Source organism: Trichechus manatus, unplaced genomic scaffold (genome assembly GCF_000243295.1).
Source record: "Trichechus manatus latirostris isolate Lorelei unplaced genomic scaffold, TriManLat1.0 scaffold00135, whole genome shotgun sequence".
Lineage (NCBI taxonomy): Eukaryota > Metazoa > Chordata > Mammalia > Sirenia > Trichechidae > Trichechus > Trichechus manatus.
Window position 1 is genome coordinate 6,759,645 of NW_004444071.1, and position 18,446 is coordinate 6,778,090.

The window sequence follows — 18,446 nt, forward strand, 5'->3', positions numbered from 1 at the left end:
AATTACTTGGAATAGGAATTAACTGGGGGAAGCAAAGAAAGGAGGGACAAGTTTCACAGAGAAAGCTTTAAGGAACTGCCGTTGTGTCTTTATCTTCTTGCGTAGTCTTGTTCTTTTGACTAACTTATTCAGAAGAATTTTCAGTTTGAAATAACGATTTCTATGCTTTACCATTGAACAGGAAATACCTTCATTTCTAGTACCTTACTGGAAACTAATAGAAAGTTCCTATATAAAAACCATCAAAACAGTCCTGAGGTATCTGAGAGAAGACAAGCATACTGTGATTGCTTACTTATATGAGATTAGGTAAGTAAAGTTACCAAGGTTAGAATTTTACATTTTGCAGGTATGATGTGTAAGATCCATCTTCTCTTAATGCCTTACAGAACAAGCTTCCAGCACTTTCTAATGCGTCCAGATCACAAGCAAAATTTTGTAGCTCATTGGCAAGCTGATTTCAACTCTCTCCCTGATGACCTGTGGGATGATGAGGAAACCAAGGCAGAATTACACCAAAGAGTGAATGTAAGTGGTCCCTACCCTTTCAAATCTTGTACAGCAAAACCTAATTCATTCCTTTCTTACTTTCATGAGGTGTAGGATGAGGAGGGAAATGGTTTGAACTTTTTCCTGCCGACTTTCAAGAACAATGGCTTTTCTACACTTTGAGTTCAGAATGAGAATATGGTGGCCAGTGCTTCTGGAAAGAGGACCTAAATTTTTCAGAGTGTTCTTGGCATCTATTTTGTAGATTGCTAACCTCTTTGTTGAACCATGTAACTCTGTCCACACCTGGTATTACACACTTGCCTATTCTGAATGCAAGTATATGATCAGTTGATGAGACAAAAAAAGGGGAATGAGGGAACTGCATGGAAAACCCAAAAGGTTGGCTCTACTGAATAGATTCTTTGAGGGCAAATACCAAATCTTATACATATTTGTATCTCCAGCAAGCACAGTGCGTGGCACTTGATAGACAAATTGACAAATAAAAGGAATTAAACTTAAAATATCAAAACTCAAAGCAGAGCAGTCTCTAGCAAGAATAATCAAGGGAAACAAAAAAGCTCCTCTGAGAGGTTTGGATATGCCCCATAGTTTTTTTGTTTTTTTTTTTTTAAATTGTACTTTAAATGAAGGTTTACAGAACAACATTAAACAGTTAGTACACATACTGTTTTATGACAATGGTTAACAACCCCACATGTCAACACTGTCCCTTCTCAATCTTGGGTTCCCTATTACCAGCTTTCCTGTCCCCTCATGCCTTCTAGTCCTTGTCCCTGGACTGTTGTGCCCCATTAATCTTGTTCTGTTTTATGGGGCTGTCTAATCTTTGACTGAATGGTGAACCTCAGGAGCGACTTCATTACTGAGCTAAAAGGGTGTCCGGGGGCAATCTATAGTTTTTTTATTGTAATGTGTTCATTATGATTAATTACCAAATAGTGTATGATTGTAGTATTTACATCATCTTTGGCCACACAATTATTTAAAAGAATGTTTTGGAGAGGCAGAGCCAAACATAGCACCCTGCATAAATGCACCATGCTGTCCCTCTGCAGCAAAGACCTGAAAAACTAAGTAAAAGAGATACAAAAGTCAGTCCTGGAACCCTAAGCATCAAGTGAAAGGATAAAGAAGTAGATCAAACACTGAATGGAAGAAGAAACTGATGGAAAACAGAAAACAAGGAGCGATACGGAGTGGAGGTCCCCTGCCAACTAACACAGCACAGGGCTGCCACCTTGGAACACAGCCAGCAACGACCTTGGATGGCAAGTACAGAAAGACAATTTAACGGAGCTCCCAACAGGAGACAGAGAGCCCGGTCACCAGAGAAACACCCTTTCCTACCTCTTACCCTTCTGGTGAGTAGAAGCAAGATCTCCTCCATACCAGTACCCCCAACTACCACAGTCCACAATACAAACTCACCTCCTGGACCTGCCCCGCACCCTCCCGCTGCACAGCTTTTTTTTTTTTTTTTCCTCTTTCTTTCTTTTCTTCCTCCCTTCCATCTGATCCTGTACAACACTTCACCCCCTTCCCACAACACCCACTCCACTGCCACAGTTAGAGGCCCACCAGCCCACTACAACGCCAGGTCCACCCCACCCACACCCGCCAGCTCCTTCTGCACCACCGTTTTTTTTCTTTTTTCTTTCTCCCTCTCACCTAGCCAGATATGTCACATCCCCCCCTTCACACTGGTCCTTGCCATGCTGCCATGGCTAGAGAGCCACCAGTGTACTCGCCCACCAATGCCCTGTGTCTGCCCACCCCCATTCATCAGCCTCCACCATGTTGCCATTTTTTTTCCTTTTCTCTCTTTTTTCCTTTCTTATTTTTCTTTATCCGTCCCACCTAGCCCTGTATGCCACCTCCACACCCCTTCCTGCCAGCCCTGCCATGCCACTTTGGATAGAGTGCCACTGACACACTGGCCCACTGCTGACACAGGTCTGCCCTGCCCCTACCTGCCAGCCCCCACCACACAGCCATTTATTTTATTTTTTCCTTTTTCTTTCTTTCTTTTCTCCCCACCCCCACCCCCCATCTAACCATTTATGCCACTTCTCCCTATTCCCACCAGCCCCGGTCTGCCATGCCCCCACCCACTGGCTACCACCATGCTGCCTGCTCTTTTTTTTTTTCCTCTCTCTTTTCTTTTCTTTCTCCTCCTACCTAGCCCCATACACTACCTCTCTCCCTTCCTGCCTGACCCCTACCTCACCACCTCAGCTAGAGCATCCCTAACACTCAGACCCACCACTGCACCAGGCCCACACTACCCCTTCCACCCTGCCACTTGCTTAGCTGATGAACGGTGGGAGGCAAGCCCATACCACTCCCTGTCCAACACTCCATCCCATCTGGTAAGGGGCTATGAGTGCTTTCATACCACTGGACCAACATCGAGAGGCAGACAGGGCCCACCCAGCAACCTCGTCAAACTAGTGTACAGCAAAGTGGGCTCACCCTGCCCGCTGCTGTCCTGCCCACCTGGAAAAGATGGTGAGAACTATCATGCCCACAAATGAGCAAGCAGCACAGCATGCCTGGTCTGCCCTCAATGACATATCAAAACAAAACAAAAAGGTAAGATGAAACAAACGAACGTACAATCAATATATAAAGAAAATAATACCTTAAGGTCCTGCAGACAGCAGACAATATAAAAACATAAAAAAGCAGGACAAGATGGCTCCATGAAATGACCAAAATAAAAAAAAAATCAGTTACTAAAATAAAAAATCAGATAACATCCTAGTAGAAGAAAAGGCAGTGAAATAACCTGATATGGAATTAAAAAGACTAATATTTAGGGCTCTCCAAGAGATTAGGAAAGTGATCAAGGAAAACAAAGACAAAAGCAAGGAAAAAACAGACAAAATCATGGAAAACTCAGACAAAAGCAACGAAAACATAGACAAAATCAAGGAAAACACAGACAAACAATAGAAAAATACAGGAAAATAATGCAAGAACAAAATGTCAGAGTAAATAAACAATTAGAAATCATACAAAAACAGCAACTGGAAATCCAAAAGATAAACAAAATTTCAGAAATGGCCTACCCCACAGAAGGTTTTACCAGCAAATCTGAAACAATGAAAGACAGAATTAGTGAGATTGAAGATGAATCCACAGATGCCACTTTGTTTTAGGAAAAATCAGAGGAAAAAATTAAAGAAAAATGAACAACATGTAAGAATTATATGGGACACAATCAAGAGCAAAAATTTGCAAGTGATCAGAGTTCCAGAACAAGAGGAGAAAATGGAAAACACAGAGAAGATTGTTGAAGGTTTGCTGGAAGAAAACATACAAATATCATGAAAGACAAAAAGATGATCATCCAAGAAGCTCCACGAACCCTGTATAGGATACAGCCCAGAAAAAGTCACCAAGACATATCATAACCACACTTGCCAAAACCAAAGACAAAAAAAGAATCCTGACAGCAGCTTGAGAAAAATGAAAAGTCACATACAAAGGGGAAACAATAAGACTAAGCTCTGATTACTTGACAGAAACTATGCAGGCAAGAAGATAATGGGATGACATAGAGAAAACCTTAAAAGAAAAAAAAAACAAACTGCCATCCAAGAACAATATATCCTGCAAAACTCTCTCTCAGATATGATGGTGAAATTAGGATGTTTCCAGATAAACAGAAATCAAGAGAATTTGTAAAAACAAAACCAAACTTTACAAGAAATATAAAAGGAGTTCTTCGGTTAGCAAACCAACAACATCCAACAACTGGAGTGTAGGACACAGGACAGCATCAGCCGAATACCAACCTAGGTAAAGAACTCTCAATAATAGAACAAAGCTAAGAGACTTAAAATGGGGAAACAGAGAAGTCAATCTGTAAATGACGACAACTTCAAAACAATAAAAAGAGGAATAAACAGTGTACATACAGAACTTTCAAATGGAGATGAAGGTAAGGCAATATCAAGTAATAAAAGACTGGTTAAAACTTAGGACTATAAGGGTAAAATTCAAGGTAACCACAAAGAAAGTTAACAAACCTGCTCATCAAAATAAAAGAGAAGAAAAGCATAAAGACTCAGTAAGCACAAAATCTATAATAATGAAAGAAAAGAAAACAAAATCCACAAACAAAAGGAACTCAGCACAAAAAAGTAAGAGGAACAAAGAAAACGTCAGCACCAAAAAAAAAGCACAATATGACAGCAATAAACTCATACCTATCAATAATCACACTGAATGTAAGTGGCTTAAATGCACCATAAAGAGACAGATAGTGGCAGAATGGATAAAAAAAACAAGACCCATCAATATGCTGTCTATAAGAAACACATCTTAGATGCAAAGATATAAATATATTAAAAATCTAAGGATGGAAAAAATATGTCAAGTAAAAAGTAACCAGAAAAGAGCAAGAGCGGCAATACTAATCTCAGATAAAATAGTCTTTAAGGCAAAATCAATCATAAAAGACAAAGAAGGACATTATATAATGATTAAAAGGACAATCCACCAAGAAGACATAACCTTAATAAATATCTCTGTACCCAATGACAGAGCTCCAAAATACATAAAACAAACTCTAACAGCACTGAAAAGAGAAATTGACAGTTCCACAATAATAGTAGGAGACTTCAACACACCACTCTCAGTAAAGGACAGAACATCTAGAAAGAAACCCAACAAAGATACAGAAGATCTAAGGGCCACAATCAACCTACTTGACCTCATAGACATATATAGAACACTCCACCCAACAGCAGCAAAATATACAATCTTTTCCAATGCACATGGAACATTCTCCAGAATAGACCACATTTTAGGCTGCAAAGCAACCCTCAATAAAATGGAAAACACTGAAAGAATACAAAGTATTCTCTCTGATCACAACACCAAAAAAGTAGAAAATAATAACAGAAAGAACAAGGAAAAAAAAATCAAATATATGGAAACTGAATAACACCTTGCTTAAAATCAACTGGGTAATAGAAGAAATCAAAGAAGGAATAAAAAAATTCCTAGAATCAAATGAGAATGAAAACACATCATACCAAAACCTCTGGGAACACAGCAAAGGCAGTGCGCAGAGGTCAATTTATAGCATTAAGCACACACATCCAAAAAAAAAAAGAAAAAAAGCTAAAATCAAAACATCAGCCCTACAACTCGAATGAATAGAAAGAGAACAGCAAGAAGCACCCCCCCCCCGCCAAAAAAATAGGAAAAACCAAAACCATTGCTGTCGAGTTGGTTCTGACTCATAGCTCCATAGGCACCAAAATAAAGGAAATAATAAAGATTAAAGCAGAAATAAATGAAATAGAGAATAGAAAAACAATAGAAAGAATCAACAAGACCGAAAGTTGATTTTTTGAAAAGATTAATAAATTCGACAAACCATTGGCCAAACTGACAAAAGAGAAACAGGAAAGGAAGCAAATCACCCAAATAAGAAAAGAGATGACCCAACTGAAATAAAAAGGGTCATAACAGAATACTAAGAAAAACTGTACTCCAACAAATTTGAGATCCTAGAGGAAATGAACAAATTTCTAGAAACACACTACCTACCTAAACTAACACAAACTGAGATAGAAAATCTGAACAGACCCATAGTAAGAGAAGAGATTGGAGAGGTAATAAAAAAAAAAACTCCCCCCCCTCAAAAAAAAGTCTTGGCCCAGACAGCTTCACTGCAGAATTCTACCAAACATTTAGAGAAGAGTTCACACCAGTACTGCTCAAGCTATTTCAGAGCATAGAAAAGGAAGGGATACTACTGAATTCATTCTACGAAGCCAGGATAACCCTGAAACCAAAGCCAGACACCATAAAATAAAAAAAGAAAATTACAGACCAATGTCTCTAATGAATACACCAAACCAAACCCATTGCCATCAAGTCGATTCTGACTCATAGTGAGTGTCCCTATAGGCCAGAGTAGAACTGCTCCATAGGGTTTCCAAGGAGCAGCTTGTGGATTTGAACTGCCGACCTTTTGGTTAGCAGCTGAGCTCTTAACCACTGTGCCACTAGGACTCTAGGCAATAGAATTCAGCCTCATATCAAAAAATAAAACAGCACAACTAAGTGGGATTCATACTAGGTACGCAAGGATGGTTCAACATTAGAAAATCAATCAACAAAATCTGTCACATAAATAGAACAAAAGAAAAGAATCATATGAAATCTCTAAAATTTATAGCATCCTTCAACACCTCAACAACAAAAAGACATATAATCCAATTAAAAAATGGGCAAACACTTTATCAAAGAAGACATTCAGGCAGCTAACAGACCCATGAGGAAATGTTCGCGATCATAAGCCACTAGAGAAATACAAATCAAAACTACAATGAGATACCATCTCAGCCTGACATTACTGGCATTAATCAAAAAAACAGAAAATAACAAACGCTGGAGAGGTTTTGGGGTAGACTGAAACTCTTATGCACTGCTGGTGGGAATGTAAAATGGTACAAACACTATGAAAAATGATATGGCACCTCCTTAAAAATCTAGAAATAGAAATACCATATGATCCAGCAGTCCCACTCCTAGGAATATATCCTCTTATTTCTCTAATAAGAGCTGTCACACAAATAGACATATGCACAGCCATGTTCATTGCAGCATTATTCACAATAGCAAAAAGATGGAAACAACCTAAGTGCCCATCAACAGATGAATGGATAAACAAATTATGGTACGTACACACAATGGAATACGACACAATGATAAAAGACAATGATGAATACATGAAACATCTCACAACATCGATGAATCTGGAGGGCATTATGCTGAGTGAAATAAGTCAGTCACAAAAGGACAAATACTGTATGAGACCACTATTATAAAAACCCAAGAAAAGGTTTACACACAGAAAAAAAATTTTTTTTTGATGGTTAGGAAGGAGGTGAAGGGTGGGGAGTGGAAATCACTAACTAGATAGTAGACAAGTGTTAACTTTGGAGAAGGGAAAAACAACACACAACACTGGGGAAATCAGCACAACTTGACCAAGGCAAAGTCACAGAAGCTTCCTAGACACGTCCAGACACCTTGAGGGACTGAGTTTTTTTTCCTTTTGCATTAGCTACTGGACTTTCAAAAGCAACTTTCAGAGTCTCTTCTGACATCGATTTTGGTCTTTTCTTTCTTTCCTGTCTTTTTTAATGACTTCTTGCTTTCTTCATGTACCACGTCTTTGATGTCATTACACAATTTGTCTGGTCTTCAGTCATTAGTGTTCAACGTGTCAAATCTATTCTTGAGATCGTCTCTAAATTCAAGTGGGAAATCCTCAAGGTCATACTTTGGCTATCGTGGACTTGTTCTAATTTTCTTTATTTTCCCCTTGAACTTGCATATGAGCAACTGATGGTTTGTTCTGCAGTCAGCCCCTTGGCCTTGTTCTGACTGATGATATTGAGCTTTTCCATTGTCTCTTTTCACAGATGTAGTTGATTTGATTCCTGTGTATTCCATCTGGCCAGGTCCGCGTGTATAGTCGTTGTTTACATTGTTGAAAAAAGGTATTTGCAATGAAGAAGTCACTGGCCTTGGAAAATTCTATCATGAGATCTCTGGCATCATTTCTATCATCAAGGCCATATTCTCCAGCTACTGATCCTTCTTTGTTGTTTCCAACTTTCACATTCCAATCACTGGTAATTATCAACGCAATTTGACTGCAGAAGTTGGTAAAAATCTTCAAGTTCCTCATCTTCGGCCTTAGTGGTTGATGCATAAATTTGAATAAAAGTCATTTTAACTGGTCTTCCTTGTAGGTATATGGATATTACCTTATCATTGACAGCATTGTACTTCACGATAGATCTTGAAATATTCTTCTTGACGATGAATGTAACACCATTCGTCTTCAAGTTGTCATTTCAAACATAGTAGACCATATGATTGTCTGATTCAAAATGGCCAATACCAGTCTATTTCAGCTTACTAATGCCTAGGATATTGATGTTTATATGTTCCATTTCATTTTTGACTATTCCCAATTTTCCTAGATTCATACTTTGTGTATTCCATATTCCGATTATTAATGGATGTTTGCAGCTGTTTCTTCTCATTTTGAGTCATGCCACATCAGCAAATGAAGGCCCCGAAAGCTTGACTCCATCCAAGTCTTTAAGGTCGACTTACTTTATGGAGTTGGAGAAACCTCTTCTAATTTTCTTTTTAGTGCCTTTCAACCTGAGGGGCTCATCTTCTGGCACTATATCAGACAGTGTTCCACTGCTATTCATAAGGTTTTCAGTGACTAATTGCTTACAGAGGTAGACTGCCATGTCCTTCTAATCTGGAAGCTCAGCTGAAACCTGTCCTCCATGGGTGACCCTGCTGATATTTGAATACTGGTAGCGTAGCTTCCAGCATCATAGCAACATGCAAGCTCCTACAGTATGACAAGCTGACAGATCCATGGGGGAGTCATTCCCTAACTCTTACCAAATAAAGTTGGAATCTTTTAGCCTGTCTCCAAGTTCATTTTCAGTCTCCCAGTAGCCCATACGTTCATTATACTCCAAACCACTAAGCCTCTGCCTGGTTTCAGGTAACACCCTATCATTTAATGCCTCTGAATTCTATTTTTTTAATATTTTATTTTATTTTTTGTTGTTTTCGTTGAGAATATACACAGCACGACATACACCAGTTCAACAATTTCTACATGTACAATTCAGTGACATTGATTATATTTTTCAAGTTGTACAACCATTCTCACCCTCTTTTTCTTAATTGTCCCTCCTCCATTGACATAAATTCACTGACCCCTAAGGTTCCTATCTAATCTTTTTAGTTGCTGTTGTCAGTTTGATCCCATATAGATAGTTCTCTAAAGAGCACAATATTCAAAACATTCTTTACCTGTTAAGCTAGACTATTATTTGATTTTAAGAAGACTCGAGAGGATATTTTTGGTTTAAGGTTTTGAGATTATTTCGGGGCAGTAGTTTCAGGGATTCTTCCAGCCTCCATGGCTCCTGAAAGTCTGGAGTCTGTGAGAATTTGAATATCTGTTTTGCATTTCCTTCATTTTGATCAGGATTCTTCTGTAGAATTTTTGATCAAAACATTTAGTAATGGTAGCAGGGCACCATCCAGTTCTGGTCTCATGGCAAAGGAGGCTGTTGTTCATAGAGGCTTGTAAGCAGCCATCCAAGGTACAATAATTGGCCTCTCTCTCTCTCTCTCTTTTTTAATGACAATTTGATAAGCAAAAATGAAAAAAAAAATTGCTATCTTCTTTTAATTTGAATTTCTGTTTTTATCAACACCATTTAGTATCTTTCCATAAGTTTCTTGGTCACTTATTTTTATTCCTTCTAAATTCTGTTTATGATTCCTGCCCACTTTTCTTTTGTTCTTTTACTGCCCTTTTTCCCATGGCCTTCCTTTCTCCAAGAATGCTATATCAAACTTCTCCAATTCCCGTTCCAAAGCCAAATGAGATCTCGCCTTCCTCTTGATTCTGAAGGCACTTTCTTCTATTTTCTATGACACTCGGCATACTCTTTCTTGTCCTTTAGTTGCCAACATAGATAGCATGCTTCCATTCTTTCTCTACACTGCCTTCTCCACAAATACCTACAGTTTATTCCTTTGCCTCTGTCCTCACCCAATGATTATGAGCTTATATGAAGTCCATGACAATGTATATATCTCTCTGTGCAGCACTGATAGTCAGAATATTTAGCAAGTGACAAAGCATGGACCCCGAACAACCTTCCGTGGACCGATCAGAAAGGACTCTGGCTAAGAACAACTAGTAAGCCCATACAAGCAATACTGGCTGAAAATCAGCCTGCCTCTGGTTTGTTGTTGTTGTTAGTTGCTGTCACGTCAGCTTCAACTCATGGTGACTCCATGTACAACAGAATGAAACATTGCCCAGTCTTGTACCATCTTTATGATCATTGGAATATTTGGGTCCATTGTCAGCTGTTGTGTGGTGCCTTCCAACTTAGCTGCTCATCTTCCGGCACTATTTCAGACAATATTCTGTTGTGATCCATAGGGTTTTCATTGGCTGATTTTCAGAAGAAGACCACCAGGTCTTTCTCCTTAGTCTATCTTAGTCTGGAAGTGTCACTGAAAACTATCCACCCTGAGTGACCCTCCTGGTATTTGAAATACCAGTGGCATAACTTCCAGCATCACAGCAGTACGTAAGTTACCACAGTACAGCTAACCGACAGACAGGTGGTAGTGCCCCTGGGTAAGCTTACAGTAATTACTCATTGTTTTAATCCCTCGTTATCCCCAGTAATATTCCTTGTTCTTGAATTATTTTATTCCAGTCCTATAAAGGTAATAGGTTCTTCTATTGCACTGTCCTCATTCTACCAATTAGAAAACCGAGCCCCAGAGATGCTGTTACTTGGGAAGTTTTCACAGTGAGTCAGCAGCAGAAAGCAAACTGGAAGCAAGGTCTCCAGTCTCCTGCTTTTGTACTTTTTCCTCTGTCTTCCTCTGTCTTTTAAAAATGTATAAACATTTGTTAAGCACAGGCCAGTACTTACCAAATGTCTGACAAAACATTTGTAAAAGATCCATGGGATATTAAGATCAGCTCTAAAATAATGATGTATCATGCTAATGATTATTTTATGGCTATAAAAAGGACTTGTGATATCTTCATTTTATGTGCAGCCTCCACCAGGTAACGAACCAAAATGCTCAGGTAAGACTTCAGGCACAGAGTTTTCCATAAACACAAACCAAAACCCGTTGCTGTTGAGTTGATTCTGACTCATAGCGGCCCTAGAGGACAGAGTAGAACTGCTGCATAGGGTTTCTAAAGAGCAGCTGGTGGATTCAAACTGCCCACCTTCTGGTTAGCAGCCGTAGCTCTTAACCCCTTGGCCACCAGGACGCCACCATAAATAACAGCATCAGAGAAATAAAATTCACTGTAGTCACTGGAATAAAACTACTTGGGTTCAAATTCCTGATTCCACCACACTGAAACTGTAGGAAAGTAACTTAACCTCTCTGTGCATCAATTTTCTTATCAGAAACTTACCTCTTGCTTATGAAGAGGTGAGGTAATCCACATAAAGCATGTAGCATAATACCCAGTGCATAAGATGTATTCAATAAATTATTACTATTGTGAAAACGGTCAAATTTGGGATTGTATATATTTCGTTAATGAGATCTTTTGTCAACAGTAATTATGTTATTAATATGAATATAATAATAGTTTTATATATATATTACAAATAAAAAAAGTAAATAACATTGGCCCCATTTTACAGATGAAGTAACTGAGGCCTAATGTAGTGATACATATTGCTCAAGACCAGGCTTATATCCTGACTCCAACAGGATACTTGTTGCTTGTTGTGTGACATTAGGAAAATAACCTTTCTGTGACTGTTTCCTCATCTGCAAAATGAAGACCATACTAGTATTGTCTTAGTTTCTTATGACTACTGAAACAAAATACCACAAAGTGAGTGGCTTTAAGGAGCAGAAAGTTATTGTCTCTCAGTTCTGGAGGCTAGAAGTCTGAATTCAGGGCATTGACAGGGTTCTGCTCCTCTTTCTCTGATGGCTCAAGGGGAAGATCTTTCCTTGTCTCTTTCAGCTTCTGGCAGCCCCAAGTATTTCTTGGAGTTCCTAGTCTTTCCCCTGTGTGTGTTTCTGTTTCCATGTCTATTCCCCTCTTTTATAAGACACCACTCAGAAGGCACTGTGATTAGGACCCACCCTACTCTGGTATGACCTCTTTTAACTTAAGTGGTAACAACAACAACAAAACCAAACCTGTTGCCCTTGAGTTGATTTTGACTCATAGCAACCCATAGACAGGGTAGAACTGCCCCCATAGAGTTTCCAAGGCTGTAAACTTTATGGAAACAAATCACCACATCTTTCTCCCACGGAGCGGCTGGTAAGTAGGAACTACTGACCTTTCAGTTAGCAGCCGAGCGCTTAACCAGTGTGCCACCAGGGCTCCTTACTGATAACAAAAGAAAAACCTTATTTCCAAACAGGGTCACATTCACTGATGTAGGAGCTAAGACATATCTTTCCAGGGGACATGATTCAATCCATAACAAATGCCTACCTCGTAAGGTTGTTGTGAGGTGGTAAATGAGTCAATATAATGCTCACAACATTGACACACTCATAGGAAGGGCTCAGTACATGGTATTTGTTATCATTGATGTTAACTATAAGGTCCCTGGGTAGCACAAATGGTTTGAGCTAGACTGCTTACCAAAAGGTTGACGGTTCAAACCCACCCAATGGCACTGTAGAAGAAAGAAAAGTGATCTGCTTCTGTAAAGATTACAGCCAAGAAAATCCATGGAGCAGTTCTAATTTGTAACACATTGGGTCACCATGTTGGAATCGACTTGATGGCAACAAGTTTGTTTTTTGGTTTTATATCATCACTATTATTGCTCAAGATCTGGGAAGTGGCAGAGCTGAAATCTTTAAAATATTATTTACTGCTAGCTCTTGGAGCCTTGGTGGCGCAGTGGTTAAGAGTTCTACTGCTAATCAAAAGGTTGGCAGTTCGAATCCACCAGCCGCTCCTTGGAACCCCTATGGGGCAGTTCTATTCTGTCCTATGAGTCAGAATTGACTCAACAGCAATGAATTTGATTTGGTTTTTCTTGAATACGAAGCTTATTTTTGGACAATCTCATTCAGCCAGCTTTCTTGGTGAGTATCATGTGGTGCACTATGCCAGCCCTGGTGGTATAGTGGTTAAGAACTCGGCTGCTAACCAAAAGGCTGGCAGTTTGAATCCACCAGCTGCTCCTTGGAAACCCTATGGGGCAGTTCTACTCTGTCCTATAGGGTCACTATGAGTTGGAATTGACTAGATGACAACAGGAGAATAGACTTTACAGTTAATAACAATGATAAATACCATATACTGAGCCCTTCCTATGAGTGTGTCAATGTTGTGAGCATTATATTGACTTATTTAATGCCTCACAACAACCTTATAAGGTAGGCATTTGTTATGGATTGAATTGTGTCCCCCAAAAAGATATGTTCTAGCCCCTACATCAGTGAATGTGACCTTGTTTGGAAATAAGGTTTTTTGTTTTTTGACACTTGGTTTGGAGTCCTTGCATGGCGCAAATAGTCAATACACTCAGCTGCTAACTGAAAGGTTGGGGGTTCAGGTCCACCCAGAGTCACCTCAGAAGAAAGACCTGGTGATCTACTTCCAAAAAAACCAGCCATTGAAAACCCTATGGAGCACAGTTCTACTCTAAGACACATAGGGTCTCCATGAGTTAGAATCGACTAAAAGACAACTGTTTTTTGTTTTGTTTTTTATCCTTCGCTTAAATACAGCTGTATATCTCTTGTATCAACAATTCACTGCTTCCACCATAAATCACTAAAAGGACTTTTTTAACCAGATTTTTTGAGGAAGAATTAAAATGCAGAAAACAGATCTCCATCCATAAATAAAGGTCCATCCATGAATAAAGGGAACTGTAGTGGGTTTGTAGTAAATATGGACATATGATTAGAGAAGTAGTCCTAGGAAATGAGGACTTGAGAGAGAGTGGAAGCAAAATAAATACTTGTTGAATGAATGAATAAATGAAATGCATGAGTACATTAGGTACAAATTTTCTTTACAGACTTTTTTTAAGACAGTAAAGGATTTCAGTTTCTTACACAGAGGTAATTTGAGCTTTTAGTCTCAACCATACCAGCAATGTTTCTTTTACCTTCAGGACTTAAGAGACCGCCTGTGGGACATTTGTGATGCCCGGAAGGAAGAGGCAGAACAGCAGCGTCTTGATATCATTAATGAGAGCTGGTTACAGGACTCTATTGGAATATCAATGAACCATTTCTTTTCACTCATGCAGGTAAGACCAGCAGGTCAGGATGACACAGACTCTTCCTGACACAGCCGGTTTTCTCATGTAACAACTCCTTTGGAAATATTGGTACATTTAGTACTTCTCTTGCTCATCACATTCTGCCTGGCATGAGCTCCAGCTTGCCAAGGAAATTAAGGGAAAGAAATAATTCTTATCTGGGCTCAAAAGCACCAGAACTAGGAGCATCCAAGCAACTACTCACCAGCTTTGCCTGCAGATGGCCTAGAGAGATGGTGTCTACAACTGGGGTATTCACCTTATCAGCCTCTCAAAGCAGACACCCAAAGGTGGCCAGCCAAAGCCCAGGAAAGCAGCCCTGCTTCAAAGCCATGAGCAAGATCAAACCCATCATGGCTTTAGTTCCCAAAAAATAAAATGTTTCTGTCTGTATTGGAAAAAGCAGGCCATTAATCAGAAGAACCCGATTAACTTCTATTTGCACCCATGTCTACATGAGTATTTTTTCCTAAGAGAATAGCAGTGGAATAGAGAATAGGAAAAGGTACTTTTCTAGGTTTCAGTTGATTAACTTACATGAAAAGATACTACAGGAAATGAGTCTCTGGCAATTCCAAGAGCTTGTGCATAGTAGGTTCTCAATAAATGCTTCATCAAAAAATGACCAATAAATTCTAGTATTTCTAACATTCAAAGGGATAAGCCCATGGTGCAGTGGCATATTGGATCACAGGAGGCCTGAAAAGTCAGCAGAAACTTGGGGGGCAGGAGCAGCCACAATGACTACTAGCTCTGGGATCCAAGTGGGAGTATTAAGGAAGTCAGGATCCTAAGACAAGGAAGACCTATTGAGGCATGTTAGGAGTCTGGATTGGGAAGAGAAGATGGAATCAGAAATAGTTGACTTAAAGCAGAGGACAAAACTAAGGCATAACCAGGAAACAGCCAGATCTACAATTCCTGGGTTGTGCAAAGGATTAAAGTGAGAGGCCCAAGCAGCCTAAACCAGTCTAGGTCACCACTATGGACATGCAGAGATCAAATGTTGGGAACAAGTGTGTCAAAAACTTACGGGCTCAACAACAAAAAAGGTAAACAACTCAATTAAAAAATGGGCAAAGAACCTGAATAGACATTTCTCCAGAGAAGATATATAAATGGCTAACAAGCACATGAAAAGGTCTTCAATATCATTGGTCAGGATGGCTATAATCAAGAAAACAGAAGATAAGTGTTGTCAAGGTTGTGCAGAAATGGAAACCCTCGTGCGTTGTTGGTTGGAATGTAAAATACTGTGGAAAACAGTTTGACAGTGCCTCAAAAAGTTCAACAGAATTCCATATGACCCAGCAATTCCACTCCTATGTTTATACCCAAAAGAATTGAAAACTAGTATTCAAACAAATACATTACACACATGTTACTATGCAGATTGTTGGTTGCCAGGGGTTGAAAGGAAGGAGCAATGGGAAGCAACTGCTTAATGGGCATAGGGTGTCCTTTTGGAATGATGAAACATTTTGAAACTAGATAGAGATGGTCATTGCCCAACATTGTGAATGTACTAATAACCACTGAATTGTTACTTTAAAATTATTAAATTTTATCTTACAAATTTTGCCTCAATTTAAAAACAAAACAAACAAAAAAATAATATAGTCGTAAAAGCTGAAATCCAATAGTGAAGGCTCTGAGAATAGAGATTTTAGTGAATCCTTCTCAAGATTCAAGCAATATATGCCTCTTTTGGAAATAGTCTATTACAGCTCAGAAATACCTAGATTTTGTGCTCTGATCCTGAGAAACTGTACTGAGGTCTAACGCCAACTAGGAAAAGATAAGATACAGGGATGGTAGTGAATAAACGCTAACATTTATTAAATAGTTACTTTGTAAGTGTACATGTCAGGCACCGTTTTAAGGATTTTGCATGTATGAACACATTAAACCTATGCTGTTCAACAACCCTGTGCTGTAAATTCCATTATTATCCTCATCTGTGAGGCAAGTGTGGGTGATTGCCCAATCACACAGTTAGTAAATGGCAGAGCTAAGGTTTGGACTGAGGAAGTCTAACCCCAAAGCTGAAAATCCTAATCACTGCTTAATCATCAGTGTTGTTCAAATAATTGAAGGCTTGCCATGTATAACAGAAAAGAGCCTTATTCTGCACTGCTCAGTAGAATCCTGACGGAAATTACAGGAGGGTAGTTTTCAGTTCAATATATGAAGGAAGCACCTAATGATTAGAACTGTTCATCAAATAATAGGCATTTGAGTCAATGAACTTCTTGTCTTGGAAGCTCATAAACAGAAGCTTGCATGTGTTTGTGGAAGGGTGATGGAAAGAACCCTCATGTAAGTCTTCACAGGCCTGTTAGACAGCTAGATAAGTTTTCCCAACACGAGTTCTATGGAATTCTAGTCCTACAAAATGTTTCACAAAACAAGAGCTAGTTCTGTGATCAAATGAGTTTGAGAAGGGCTATGTAGTTCTACCCCTCACTCCCTGGGAGACTGACCATAAATATTGGCATATTAAGACATCAAGATGTCTTGCAATGGAGAAACCCTTTTGGTATGTTAACCCAGTATTTCTGAAACTATTTGTCCTTGAGAAAGTTTTGTTTGCTTGTTTGTTTTATCCCCAACAAGGTACTCATTAACAGCCTATCAAAACAAACAAACAAACCCATTGTCACTGAGTCAATTCCGACTCATAGCACCATTTAGGACAGCGTAGAGCTGCCCCATAGGGTTTCCAAGGAGTGGCTGGTGGATTCAAACTGCCTACCTTTTGGTTATCAGCCAAGCTCTTAACCACTGAGCCACCAGGGCTCCTAACAGCCTATAGCACAATAATTTTAGAAAAATGCTATGCTCGATGTTTTCTAAGATTCATTTCAGTTCTAAGATTCTGTGACAATTAAGAAAAATAGTAACAAAGCATTATTTATAAGTTATCATAATGAGAAAGGAATCTTGGTTGACACTGCTCATATGAGAGCCCTGGATATACTCTGATGTCTTACTTGATTTAGCTTTATTATGAATCACTTTAATCTATTTAAGAAATGATGCTGGCATAACTGGATATCAATCTGCAGAAAAAATGAAACAAGACACATACATCACACCTTGCACAAAAACTAACTCAAAATGGATCACAAACCTAAATATAAAATCGAAAATGATAAAGATCATGGAAGAAAAAATAAGGACAACACTAGGAGCCCTAATACATGGCATAAACAGAATACAAAACATTACTAACAATGCACAAATATCAGAAGAGAAACTAGGTAACTGGGAGCTCCTAAAAGTCAAACACTTATGCTCATCAAAAGACTTCACCAAAAGAATAAAAAGACAACCTAAAGACTGGGAAAACATTTTTGGCTATGACATATTCGATCAGGCTCTAATCTCTAAAATGTACAAGATACTGCAAAACTTCAACAACAAAAACAAATAACCCAATTAAAAAATGGGCAAAGGATATGAACAGACACTTCACCAAAGAAGACATTCAGGCAGCTAACAGTATATGAGGAGATGCTCATCATCATTAGCCATTAGAGAAATGCAAATTAAAACTATAACGAAGGGTGGGGCCAAGATGGCAGAGTAGTCAGATGCTTCTGGTGGACCCTCTTACAACAAAGACCCAAAAAAACAAGTGATTTGATTATATATGGCAATCTGGGAGCCCTGAACATCAAAGGCAGAGTTGAGGAACCAGACTGAGTGCCTGGGGGAGGGACAAATGGTTCAGAAGCAGCGAGGAGTTGCCAGACCTGACCCAGTGAGAGCCTGAGCCCTTCAGACCTGAGCAGCTTGTGGGTGAGCAGTGAGCCAGGCAAGCAGCAGTGCTCCAGAGGTACATTTAATGCACCGGGAGAGACCCAGTGCCAATGAGTCTACACAGCCACCCAGAACCAGTGAGAAGCAGCCCTCACTGGCGAAAGATAAGTACTTGCGTATGGATTACCATGTGATGAAAAACACCCCCCTTAGCCAACTGGACCTCATAGACATATATAGAACAATCCATCCAACCGCAGCAAAGTACACATTCTTTTCCAA

At 39.2% G+C, this 18,446-nt stretch overlaps 1 protein-coding gene across 1 annotated transcript in view; it reads left to right on the forward strand.

The window, feature by feature from the left end:
- SPEF2 (sperm flagellar 2) overlaps positions 1-18,446 on the forward strand; it is a 265,827-nt gene that overhangs the window by 153,468 nt on the left and 93,913 nt on the right. The window contains exons 16-18 of the mRNA XM_012558083.1: positions 182-309; positions 390-528; positions 14,250-14,387. Coding sequence (XP_012413537.1) covers positions 182-309; positions 390-528; positions 14,250-14,387 — 405 coding nt within the window. The remainder of the gene's footprint in view (positions 1-181; positions 310-389; positions 529-14,249; positions 14,388-18,446) is intronic.